General features: G+C 38.6%; 1 protein-coding gene across 3 annotated transcripts in view; it reads right to left on the reverse strand.

Annotated features, from left to right (window-relative positions):
* The window catches only part of CUL3 (cullin 3), a 98,198-nt gene that overhangs the window by 13,692 nt on the left and 70,867 nt on the right, over window positions 1–13,639 (reverse strand). For all 3 annotated transcript variants that reach the window (XM_040982810.1, XM_040982811.1, XM_040982812.1), the window contains 6 exons: window positions 12,634–12,748; window positions 10,905–11,133; window positions 6,792–6,937; window positions 5,821–5,997; window positions 3,629–3,799; window positions 2,969–3,076 (listed from right to left, as the gene is read on the reverse strand). In XM_040982810.1, coding sequence (XP_040838744.1) covers window positions 2,969–3,076; window positions 3,629–3,799; window positions 5,821–5,997; window positions 6,792–6,937; window positions 10,905–11,133; window positions 12,634–12,748 — 946 coding nt within the window. The remainder of the gene's footprint in view (window positions 1–2,968; window positions 3,077–3,628; window positions 3,800–5,820; window positions 5,998–6,791; window positions 6,938–10,904; window positions 11,134–12,633; window positions 12,749–13,639) is intronic.

The raw sequence follows: 13,639 nt of genomic DNA on the forward strand, positions 1-13,639 counted from the left end.
AGTGCTCCAAACAACACACACCGTTTGTTCACTGAGTAACTATTCCTCCAAATTCACGCTAAAATCATAGATATTTTCTTCACTCAAAAAAACCAGAATTTTAAGAAAATAATAAAATCATATCAAAAGGGACAAGAATAAAATACATTTGGTAAGTAATCTATTTTCATAACTGTTTATAAACTATTATTCCATTTTTATTTGCCTGGATGATTCAGCAACACAGATTTCTAAAGGAGTGCAGGGAGTTGTTAACAAAAATGAAAAGGCATTCCATAGCTCTCTTTACAAGTATCTACTAAACGACTGCTCCACTATAAAGAAACCAAACAGAAACCCGAGACAGTGCACACAGTTAACGATGACTTGCCTCAAGGTGAGGAACTCTTACAGAACCGGGAGGATGGGTTAACCCAGCTACCTTTAAGTAACGTGCATGTGATCTCCCTATGATTTCACAGCCTAAGAAGACATTTCACCCATATACCTTGTTCATTAATCTCCTTTAAGTCATTCCTCAAAACAGTTTTTTTTCGAAAGATTTATTTTTATTACAAAGTCAGATATACAGAGAGGAGGAGAAACAGAAAGATCTTCATCCGATGATTCATTCCCCAAGTGACCACAACGGCCGGTGCTGCGCCCATCCGAAGCCGGGAACCAGGAACCTCTTCCAGGTCTCCCGCTCAGGTGCAGGGTCCCAAAGCCTTGGGCCGTCCTCAACTGCTTTCCCAGGTCACAAGCATGGAGCTGGATGGGAAGTGGAGCTGCCGGGATTAGAACCAGCGCCTATATGGGATCCTGGCACGTTCAAGGTGAGGATTTCAGCTGCTAGGCTACGCCGCTGGGCCCCTCAAAACCATTTCTCAAGGGTAGACTTAGGACGATGCCTGAAACCCCTGGATCCCACATGACATGCCGCATCCTGTAAGGCTCACTCTGGTGATGTGGCAGCAACGGCTCAGGTACCAAGTCCCTGTCACTCAAACAGACCACCTGGACTGTTGGCGACTCCTGGCTTTAGCCTCTTCCCTATGACCTACCTTCCTTCAAATACATAAAAATGGAGCAAAACAGGCCCAGCATGGTAGCCTAGTGGCTAAAGTCCTTGTCCTGCACGCACCAGGATCCCATATGAGCACTGGTTCTAATCCCAGCAGCCCCGCTTCCCATCCAGCTCCCTGCTTGCGGCCTGGGAAAGCTGCTGAGCACATCCGAAAGCCTTGGGATCCTGCACCCATGGGGGAGACCCAGAAGAGGCTGCTGGCTTCAGATCAGCACAGCTCCGGCCCGTTGCGGCCGCTTAGGGAGTGAATTAATGGACCAAAGGTCTTCCTCTCTGTATATCTGACTTTCCAATAAAACAAAATAAATCTTCAAAACAAAACAAAACAAAACAAAACAAAGAATTGGGGAAAAAGTTGTGCTCCGTTGTTTTTAAAGCGAGGTGTTTCCCACCCTCACAGCTCTCTACTTATTCGAAGTCTCCTCCATCAAAGCAATGCTCATGGTGTGCTCAGGGTCTACAGCAATACTTAGCACTAGCACCTAGAGAGTGCAAGAACTGTTAAATGGGGTAAAATGGCAGAGAACCCGAAGAACTATTATGTACTGGTCAGTTTCTCCTCTTCCTAACTACCTCAGTAATTTTTCTGGCACTAAAGAGGTATTTAGACACCAAAAAATTAGCAACTGGGATGGTCTACTGTGCAGCAGGGGAAAAAGTTCCTCCGGTGTCACCGCAATCCTGCTGATGCTCCTTGGAAAGGAGGTGGGTGATGGTCCAAGCTCTGTGTGGGAGACCTGGATGGAGCTTCCAGCTCCTGGCTCTACCCCGGCCTGGCCCCTCTCTGCTGGCTTTCAACAGGTGCACCAGCAGATGTAGGATCAACCTCTCCTTCCTCTCCCTTTGTCGTTCTACCTTTCAGATACCTTTTTTTTAAATCATTAAGGGTTTGGATCTCATCCCTCAACATTTGCTTACTAGATGGATTCAACAGCTATCTCCTTGGAGCTCTCAATACGTGTAAGATTAGTGGAAAAAAATATTTACACCAAATTTAAAGCTTAATAAAATTATGAGTGTATCACATACAAATACATACTTATGAGTGTATTAGACACAAATACATATTTCTAAATCATCTAAAAAGAAAATCTATTTTGGGACATTCTCAGTATTTGCTCATCCAACTTTCTATCAGATATGCCTTCTCTGTTCAAACTCTTCTCTGTCGTAAACACTAGTATTTACAGACTGCTGTTATAACTGAGATAAAAAGTGTTGAGAATGTTTAATTATTAAATTTGCTAAACTTAAGACATAAGTGAGTCACAGTTAAAAGGGGGGGCGGAGTTAAACATTATATCCCCAAAAGGCACATATAAACTTCAGAACCATGAAAGTTACAGTTCACTACCTTCCTGGAGTCAAAATACTAACCACATTTTTCACATTCTAATTTCTGTATTTTAGTAGTCTAAATTTATCTACCACCTTCACCACTGCAGCCCAAAAATGCTGACCTTAGCAATGAGAATAAGAGCACTAACCGTAAGAAGGTCAAGGAACTATTCTACGATCACAGAATACTGGGTTAAAGTGAAAAGTGAGCTTGCTAAACACAGAACTCTTTCCATAGTCTGTAATGATTATAATGGAATAATTTGTTTTATTTAATTTCTAACACAACCCTTCAAGTGGGGAGGATAAAGTGAAGAAGCACGAAAGTTTCTGACATAAATGTGAGGTTGAAAATTACCTTTAATATGCAGAAAAGTAATTTTTTATGCACTTAGATAACCAACAGTATTGCTTCTTGGCCTTTTGGCTAAGATCAAGTGTAGATAACCAATGGTGAGGCGAGTGACATTCAAAAAAACAAGATCACTTACTGCTATGCAGATGAACATCTCCAGGACAGAACATCTTATTTCAAGACATATAAACAGAAAATAACAGACTTACCCCTGTTGCCTGCAGATGCTGCCGGAATTCATCCATAGTTGTGTTTGAGATGCTCATATCCCTAAACATTCCTTCCAGTTTTGATGTGAACTGACATCCACATTCAGTCTATGGAAGAAGAAAAAATATACAAATATACATATACAAGTATATATATACAAGTAACTTGTTAAAGAGAAAGTAGACAGAGAACCGAGCTACCGCACGCGATCACTAACCCGAACAATGTCCTTTGTGCATCTCTGCACCAGATGCTCTGTGCTTGTCATCATCAAGTTTGAGTATATTTAATAAACAAGGACTGTATTTTAAAATGCCCAACTCCAGACTCTTTCAGAGATGCTACCACACCTCCAGGAAGGTAGAACCAGGTGGTCTATGTTTTTAACTAGTAAGTGATTCAGGTACAAGTGGTCCGCAGACCACATTTTGTGAATTAAAACGTATTCTACCTTCAGATCTCAATGAGAATATTCTCTCATACCAGTACAAATTCCAGAGAACACTGTCTCAGATCTTGAGCAAATCTAGCCTGTGTTCTGCTCAAAAGCAATCTATCTTTATTGGTTTCTGAAATAAACCTTGAAAATCAAGTGCCTAACTTAGAACAACATGTTGGATCTCAACTGTGTCCATTCCACTGATCCTACAGAGACTCACCTTTAGCTTGGATATCATGTTTTTTTCAGAGTCATCAGAAACACTTTTATTTGTGAGCAGTCTCCTTGCCAAGTGTTGTTTATAGTAACGTTCAAATACATCTTTTTCTTGCATAAACCTAAAAAGGACCATTGCTTTATCCAATATCGTTTCTACTTCTTGTTCGGTCAGCTGCAAAACCAAATGATAATTAAATAATTAAAAGAATTTACTTCTACAAAATAGCCCAGATCATCTGTTTCAAAACAGTTGAAAGTAAATAAAATTTCTAGCTGACACATGTAAACAAGTTACCTGGATTCAAAGGGACAATAGAAAAAGTTTTTTTTTTTTTAAGCTAGAGTATTTACTTTCTATAAATTTACAATTTACAAAGTGAACAGAGCTTTTCATTTAAGCCTGTTTAAAACCTACATTTTTTAGGCAGACAGGAAAAAATCTGTTACAATAAACAATAAAAAGACTTTTTACCCTTTAAATAGAGGCAAGATAATATCGTGGCAAGCTATATTCAGTCTGGTATCTTTTAGATGAAAGACTGTGTGTGTCTACCAGTGATCTTACTTCCTTTTTGTATTTACTGCCTGGAAACCTGTGGCTGCTCTGTAGGTAATGAAGCAGAAACACACACATATAACACTTCTCTCAAGGTGAGCACCTGGCCTGGTGGTGAACAGGCCACTCAGGATGCTTGCATTCCATGTCAGAGCACTTGAAATTTGTATCCCAGCTCCACTTCCAAGTCAGCTTCCTGCAAACACACATCCTGAGAGGCAGCAAGGGATGGCTAAGTACTTAGATCCCTGCCACCCATTGGAAGGTAACACTGAGTCCCAGGCTCATGGATCCCCTCTTGTCCAGCCTCAGCTACTGCTGGCACTTGAGAAATTAACCACTGAATGAAAACTGTTTCCCTGCTTTTGAATGTGATGACAGTAATAAAACAAATTAAAGAAAAAGCAATCAAAATATACATAACTTGACTTTCTATGCTATAGCTAGCTGGTGTTGTTAACACAGTGGGTTAGGAACCCATCTGCATCTCAAATTAACTTCAACTTCACTTCAAATCCAGCTCTATGCTAATGTGTCTGCTGTTTGTGGCCTGGCCTAGACCCAGCCAAAGCGCCCTCTCGGAAAAAGGGCCAGCACACAGAAGACCAAATTTCCAGATTCTAAATCTATCTTTCAAATAAATAGATCATCTGAAAAAACTAAATGTGCTTCAGTGTCTGCTTTCCAACTGTTTTCTCAGCGTTCTCTTTAATCAATGGCTTAAAACACTCAGAACTCACTGTCTGATATAAGATCTTGAGAGCTAGATGATGATGACGGAAAGGAGTGTTCTGCACCCAGGTGGAGAGCTTCCTCGTTGCTGGTTCGGATTTATCTTAGAATATAAGAGATGAGGTGAGGCAGGAACAGATACAAAGGACTGGCATGGTGAAGCAGTGGGTCAGTCCTGCTGCCTTCAAGGTTGGCATCCCGTATAGGTGCTGGTTTGTGTCCCAGTGACTGCAATTCCTATTCAGCTCCATGCCAATTGTCTGAGAAAAGCACCTGCTTGGGCCTGGCCTAACCTTGGTCACTGTGACCATCTGGGGTATAAGTCAACGGATGGAAGATCTTGCTTTCTCAGTCTCTTCCTCCTCTCTAAAGCCTTTCAAATGAATAAATAAGCCCTTTAAAAAGAGAGAAACAGAGAAGTGTCCCTTCTGCTGGTTCAAATGCCAACAATGCAAGGTTTTCCACGTTGGTGGTAGAACCCAATTGCTTGTGTCATCACCATTGCTTCCCAAGGATCTGCATTAACAGGAAGCTAGAAGCAAGGATCAAAGCCAGAAGCTGCACTTGGGTATTCTGTCGCAGAACACGTAGGGCTTAAACATACCAAGCTGAATGCCACTCCACTCTTTCATCACTCTCATCATCTACAGGAGAGCTAATGTGCACAGTCATAAAAGTGTGTAATAAAAGGTAGGTAATTGTTCCTATTTATACATTAAGTGAAATTTCAAGTATTTCTGATCACACTGAATGCCTTATCTACACTATTTTCTAACAGATTACAGCATGTATTTAGGCAAAAGGCAGGGTTTTAACATTATATAATTTGCTGATATTTTATATCTACAAATAAAATTTCGAGTATTTTCCACTGCATGAAAAGGTTCTATTCCAATAGTACTTACCCCTTTTACTCCCTTTTTCAGCTTATCATCAATAAATAATGAGAGGTATTCCGGAGACCTGGAGTTGAGGTTCAGAAAATACTCAAAGTCACCCGCAATAGTTTGTTTAAACAGCCGGTCATTATTAAATGATTCCTGGAGGAAGCGATCAAACCTACTCTTCAGATCCAACAGGCCCTTACAAAAAAAACAAATAAATTTAGGATACATAATAATTTAAATTAATACATGCATTTAGTGTTGAACTTCCAGGTTAAAACATGATTAGTTTCTACTCTGCATCTTCCCTACACAAGCGGGGTGACTACTGGAGATGGACTAACACACCCTAGTACTGCACCCCCCATACAAATGGGGTGACTACTGGAGATGGACTAACACACCCTAGTACTGACCCCCCCAAACAAATGGGGTGACTACTGGAGATGGACTAACACACCCTAGTACTGCACCCCCCCATACAAATGGGGTGACTACCGGAGATGCACTAACGAGCCCCAGTACTGCACCTTCCCTACACAAGCGGGGTGACTACTGGAGATGGACTAACTCAACTCAGCCCTCACTGCTCTTCTTCCATTCCTCTGTGTTGACTTAACGGCTTAAGCAAGCAGAAAATCAGGCTTAAAGATGCAGACAAGCTGATTATTTTAATTAAAACACAAATAAGCTGGGGTATATTTACCTATAATTTCCTAAAAACAAACATTTTTAAAGGAAAAAGCACTTTACAGTACATTTTTCTTAACACTAAACAATTAGAGACTATTAAGCTAGGTCTTCATCAGAGAAATTACTAAATGAAAAAATCAGCAGCTAAGCCTGGCTCAGGCACATAAATACCAAAGGAAATTCTAAAATACCTAAGGAAATTACACATGTCAGTCTACCACTGGCTTCATTATGTTGAAAGCACACAGCTGCTGTTTTGAGCATATTCTGAGAATGATAAGAGTCTTCTGTTTGCTTACCTGGATATAGTCGACAGGATTTTTTCCTTCTCCTTCCTCAGAAACAAGGGCTTTTCCTTGCTCCCTCAGATAGGAACTCATACATTCACACATTGTTTTCAAACCATTTGGCACACGACTAAATAGCTTGTACATGCAAGCAAGGTCTACAATTAAAAAGAAAACAAAAATTGGCTACAATAAAGATGAAAAATAATGTGTATCTGTATTTGAAGACGTTATTGTTAGTTTTTTTTTGCCTACTACAACCATTTGCTGAAAACATGATTTCTAAAAAAAAAAAAAACAGCAAAATAAAAAAAAGATAAAAATTATGACAACTTATGAAGCAAGCAGAACCTTTACATGATATGCCTTAAAAAGAATCAATACAATGACATGGCAAATTTTAATTTAGATCAAAGATTCCCTGACAGCACAGTGAAGACTTCATGGCACACACACACACACACACACACACACACAAAAAAAAAACAAAACCAAAACCTGCAATTTTGAATTTAACACATAATTTATTCTCTTCAACATAGTCTACTGACACTATGAAATGATTATTGGAAGAACTTCTAGTGTAGCTGTAAGCTAATTGTAAAAACAATTCATGAAGCCATACAAATATCTCAAAAGCTCAACTGACTGCATGACAATAATCAAATAAGATATAACGAGCTTTGCTTCATAACACATCATCGTGATATTAACATGAGACATAATATTTTCTCAGGGTAACAGCTAATTATTTTTAAATAATAGCTAATATTTACCACAGGATGTCTTAAGCCAATTATCTGTATTTTAAAAAACTGGTCCATCTTCCACTATTGTTTTTACTTAGAATGGAAATTCTAGTACTCATCTATTTGTGCCAAGACTGTATAATATAGATTTAAAACTGTCCTTCCATAGGTACAACATTTTTGTGATACACTACAGTATTAGAACTTTACAGTGATAAGCTCTGAAAAGAAGTTAGAATGAGACTTCCTAGATTTGGGCTGACCAACTTTTTTTTTTTTGGTAGAGCACCAGACAGAAACTATTTTTGGCTTGTGGGTTATAAGGTATCTGATATAACAATTCAATTTTTCAAGGTAGCAAGAAAAGCTGTCAGAAATAAAGCACAAATGAATGAGAATATGCTTCAAAAAAAAAAAAAACCCAAAACAAACAACAACAACAAAAAACAATAAAAACACTTTATGGACACTGAAACCTGACAAACACTTTCAAGTGTCATCAGGTATTCTGTATTTCAAGCAAAACTGGCGGCAAGCCAGGCGTAAGTAGGAAAAGCCCTACTTTGTCTGCTGTAGTCTATTCCACAGGAGCAATTCAGAACTTTAAATCCGAGGTGAGTGTTTCACACAGAGGCTTAAGCCCCACTTGGGACATTTGCATTATTTCATTAGTCGAAGGGCCTGGGTCCCCTTTCAGCTCCCTGGGAATGCACACTCTGAGAGGTAGCAGGAGGTAGGTTCAACACTGGGCACCCGACACCAACATGGAAACCTGTTGGTGGGCCAGGAAGCACTTGAGGAATGAACCAAAGCATGAAAGAGCTCTTTCCACATTATATTTAAAAAACATACATCACTTGAACTTCACAGCGCTACTTCCTTCTAATAGTCCAAACTATCTTTCATTCATAGTGATACAGCTGTCTTTTACTTTCCAATTTATGAGAATATGACTTCATAATCACGAAGATGTGTCTGATATTCTCCATAAATACACTGCCTAAGAGAAGGAACTACCAAAATCAAAACATTTCATAAGTTGGTTTCTAGCAAAAGCATTACAAACCAAATTTAAAAATTTAAATCATACCATAAATTGTCACTTGCTGAAAACACTAAATACTAATAGAGAGAAAGTATATTAAGTAACTTTTTTAGCATTCCTTCATTCATATACTTAATAAGCATGTGGAAATACTAGGAACAACCAATACATTTAACACAAATCTCTGTGGAGGCTACAGAGATGGCATACTTTAGGAAGGCTCAACAATCTCTATAAATAATTCCTAGCCTCATTTCTGGAGTATTTAAACATCTCTCACTGCGTATCTTCAAGGTAGGCAGGAAAGCATTAAATTAACACCTAAATAGTAGATGAATTTACTGATAATCATTTTCCTTAACTAGGAAGAAGATTCTTCATGAAGCCTTGTCAATGAGGGGTCATCAAATCATAGCCAGCAGTGAATATAACTTGCCATTTAAAAAACTTTTTATTTGAAAGGAAGATTTATAGAGAGGAGAAACAGAGAATGATCTCTAGCCACTGGTTCACTCCTCAAGTGGCCAGTGACCAGAGCTTAGCCAATCTGAAGCCAGGAGCCTCTTCCAGGTCTCCCACATGGGTGCAGGGTCCCAAGACTTTGGGCTGTCCTTGACTGCTTTCCCAGGCCACAAGCAGGGAGCTGGATGGGAAGTGGAGCCGCTGGGACTAGAATGAGGGTTCACATGGGATTCCAGCTGGTTGGCAAGGTGAGCATTTAGCCACTAGGCCACCATGCTGTGCCTAGGGGAATGTTTTTCACATCTTAAAATGGTTCAGGGAAAAATAAAAAAAATATTTAATGACCTGAAAATCCAGTAAGTAGTTTTGTAGTCATAGAATCATGAGTTACTAAGGCTACTTCCTCAGTGTAATAGCAGAAATGAGTAGCTGACTATACAGCCTGAGTCTACATATCTACTACCTTGGCCTTTACCAAAAAACAAAAAGTTTGCCAAACCATGATTTAGACTTTAATGACCCAAGACTAACTTATTTTAGAAAACAAGGCAAAAAACTAAAAGATGGGTTTCAGGTGTACCAGAAGAGTACTTCCTTTCCTAAGAAGTTTCTCTGATTCAATAATAAAAACAACAGTTACACAGTACAAGAACTCCCATTTACAAAAATTAACTACTAAAAAACACAAAGCCAAAAATTCTACTAGTAAAAACAGATGGCAAAAATTCTTTTCCTACCATTTTCCTTTGCTATTCCATACACCTCCTCCTTATAACTCTTCTATAAACATGTTTTTCAGGATAGTGGGTTGGCATAATGGTTCAGATGCCAGCTGTCATACCCACACCTAGCTCTCCTTGCCAGCTTCCTGTATTAAGTGCCCTGGGAAGGAGCAGCCTCAAGTAACCAGATCACTGCCAATGACAGGAGGGACCAGGACTGAGTTCCTCGTTCCCAACTCAGGCTACGCTCAGCTCCTGCAATTTTGGGAATCTAGGAGGCAAATAGGAAGGGGGCTTGCTCCTCTTCTATACACAGACAAGTAAACTTTAAACAAAATTATTAAAAAATTGCAAGACTTTTTTTTTCATTCTCCGCTTTAAGGCATGAACAACAGGAAACATGCACTTTCTTTAGTAAAGGTAAGTGGCTTAAGATATTGCTAACATTTTACCTAGGAAGGAAAACAAGTGATAAATCATATTTACTTATCTTTAATACCATTACCAGTAATTTACAACATGAAAATTTAAAACTAAGTATTAGAAATTAAGAATAAAAGCCTTTGATTGTTCTTTTTCACTTGTAATATCTCTACTAGTACATTCAACACTTCTGTCTTTTCAGTAAGAAAATTATTAAAGAGAAAATGAATAAGAAAATGCATGATCTTCCAGACATGGGTTCACTCCCCAAATGGTCTATGACTGGCCAGAGCTGAGCCAATCCAAACTCAAAGCCAGCTTCTCCCAGGTCTTGCACACAGGTGCAGGGACCAGGCACTTGGGACATCTGCTGCTTTCCCAGGCGATAAGCAGGCATAACTGAATCACAAGTGGAACAGCTGGAACATGAGCTGGTCCCACTCTGGGGTGCCAGTGCCACAGGCAGAAACATGAGCTGATCCCCTTCCAGGTGCCAGTGCCACAGGTGGAGGCTTAGCCAACCATGCCACAGTGCTGACTACAGCAAAGCTCAGATTTTTCAAAAGTTTTAAAAAAAATACATGAAAGGTAAAATCAATCACCATGTAAAAACAAGGTGATAATGACATATAACACAACTTGCTGAAAAGTGGCATTTATACGATAATTGTGGAAGAATTAAACAAACACTAATGGGTCAAATATTTCTACTGGCAACACGTACCTTCTGTTTTTCCATTTTTCAACATATGTACTAGGCCAGAATTCTCCATTTCTACAATGGTCTTCATATGCTTGGAAATGAGTTCCCTCTCAACCACCTTCACAATTGGCTCTTCAGTTGATTTGTCAAGACAGTGCATCACTCGTTCTATTTCTTCATTAATTCTAGCTTCTACTTTCTTTATATATACGGAAGCACTGTTTTCTGCTAAGAATTTCTGGCTTTCCATCTGCAATTCATAAGAATATACATATATATTGTTTTGTTTTGAGGGTTTTTTTTTTTTTGCACAGAATGCAATGTGTCTGCTTTTACTGGGCTTCTACAGTTTTTTCATAAATCGATCCAAATGACCTAGAGGATTTTTCGCAATATAAATATTCTGAATTATATCCTTCAACACATTCATTTTCCTGAATATACGACCTATAACCCATATTTATTTCGCTGATATAAGCCAAACAGTGGACAAAGCAAACACATGTCCTAGTGCAAGACTGACACGCTAACCACCTCTGCCTCTACCAAGGAGAAGGGACTCTGAGTTGTTTGAATGTAACATCATAACTAAAGGTTCACTGTGTTTACCGTAAAGTCCTGGTGCTGCTCCACTGTCAGTCTCAAAGGAACATACATACTGAACTTTGAGAAATAAAGTATTTAATAAATACTTACTAGTCTTGTCTGCTAGCACTAGCCTTACACATGTACCACTAGATTACAAATGCTATGTCAACTGATTTAATGTGACAGCATTACTAAGTAACACACTGATGCATACTATGTGCAAAATCCAGTAGTACTTCCCACTCTCTCGCGAGGACAATGAAGTCCCTTAGACAGTAACATATCAAAGCAGCCTTGGTGAGACCATATTTTTACTTAGTGATCATTACAAATTTCTGTGCATGCAGACACCTGAATCCATATGAACATAAAGAATCTTTATGTCATTTGAATCTTTATATACAAATGATTTATCTTCCTCTAGTTTAAGACAGTATTGTAGAAAAAAGATGCAAAGGTTACAAACAATGTCAAAAATGTATAGAACTATATGACACATTAGAAAATAAAATTATTTCCTACATTATAATAAATGAGTAGTTCATAAAGAATGATCCCAGCTTACCAGTGTAGCCACAAGTGTCTTCACGATAGGCTCTAAATTGATTAACAGGGAACAGGAACAGGCAGCAAGTCCGTCCTTTATTTACGGGTAAACATTAACCCCAACCTATTCCATCATATATACAACTAGCATCTCTGCTTCTGAATGAACTTGTTAAATCATATTACTGGCGTTAAACTTGTTTTGTTAGTGTTGTACAAGACTTCAGTTTTGGTAAAACCCAGATGTGTTAGGTTTCAGCAAGATGCCTGATTAGCATCACAGTACTCAGATACTGTCAGTCCCCATAATCTATGACAGGTGGGCAGTGACTCAGTACTCCCTGGCCTACATTCTAAAGCAAATGTGCATTACAGAATAATGCAAATTCTTCTTTTTCATGCAAATTCCTCTACTGATTTTACTAACAATTCATGTCACAAAAGAAACCTGTACAGAAAGACTTTTTTGGTGAAGTGCTGCCTGTGAATTTACAATACTTAAATAATTTATGACAGAAACAATACTGAGGATTGTCAAAACATATCAAAATAATCACATAATTATAAACAGCAATATAAAAAAATTTTTTAAACAGTTTATATCTTCAGTGATTACCTGAAAAAATTCTGCAGACATTTCCAAAAAAGGAGCCTCAAAATCTTCTTCATAGACTGATCTTCCTTCGAGACCTAAAATCATTAACATCTGGCAAGCATTTCTTATTGCGCCTCTGTCAAAAGAAGTTGAATCACTCGGTAGCCGAAGACTCATGCAAAAAATACAATGGTACAGAGACTATACACCACAAAACTTTTAGCTTCAAACACAGCAAAAATTCCCATATACAACACACTTATAATAATTCAGTATAATTTTAATATTTGCTTTATTTGGTTGATATAAGAGGGAGGGATGTAGCTAGAAAATATCAAGCTCATCCATCTGTTGGTTGACTAATCAAATGCTTACAATGGCCGGGCCAGGCCAGGCCAGGCTGATATTACTGGCCAAAAACTCAAGTTTGGATCTCCCCATGGGAAGTACTTAAATCATCACCTGTTGCACTCCAGGGCACAGAGATGCAGGAAGATGAACTAAGAAGCTGGGAATTTAAAACCTAGGACCTCAGACACTGGATGCAGATGGGCCAAGCAGCACCTTAACTGCTATGCCAAATGCTTACTGCTGTAGTATTTATGTTTAGAAAGTACATTCTGAATAGTTAAAATGTCCAATATTTCTAGTAATATAAAACTATAATCAGGGAAATGTGACGAAGGTAGACCAGTAGTCTTGGATGTATTCATTGTTAGGCATGGGTTTATAACATACAGCTAGCTATGCCTGGGTTGTACAATTTTGGCCACTGAATTATCTGAGGCAATACTTTTCAAACACCAACTGAAACAATTTTTCAACTATTCACCTAACAGCTGCAACAAGAACAGAACAGCACAGAGTGCAATATTAAATGTTAAAAGTAATTCTAACCGCAGCATCACAACTACATTCTCAAAGCCCTATCAGGAAGAAGGATGCAATGGAACTCAGAAGAATAACAGCAGTCACTAGTTATTTCAGACAGTTAACATATTTCCTCAAAAATGATCGGAATGAAAGT

The sequence above is a fragment of the Ochotona curzoniae genome, unplaced genomic scaffold, assembly GCF_017591425.1.
Source record: "Ochotona curzoniae isolate NIBS_2020 unplaced genomic scaffold, NIBS_Ocur_1.0 contig_3643, whole genome shotgun sequence".
Classification (NCBI taxonomy): Eukaryota; Metazoa; Chordata; class Mammalia; order Lagomorpha; family Ochotonidae; genus Ochotona; species Ochotona curzoniae.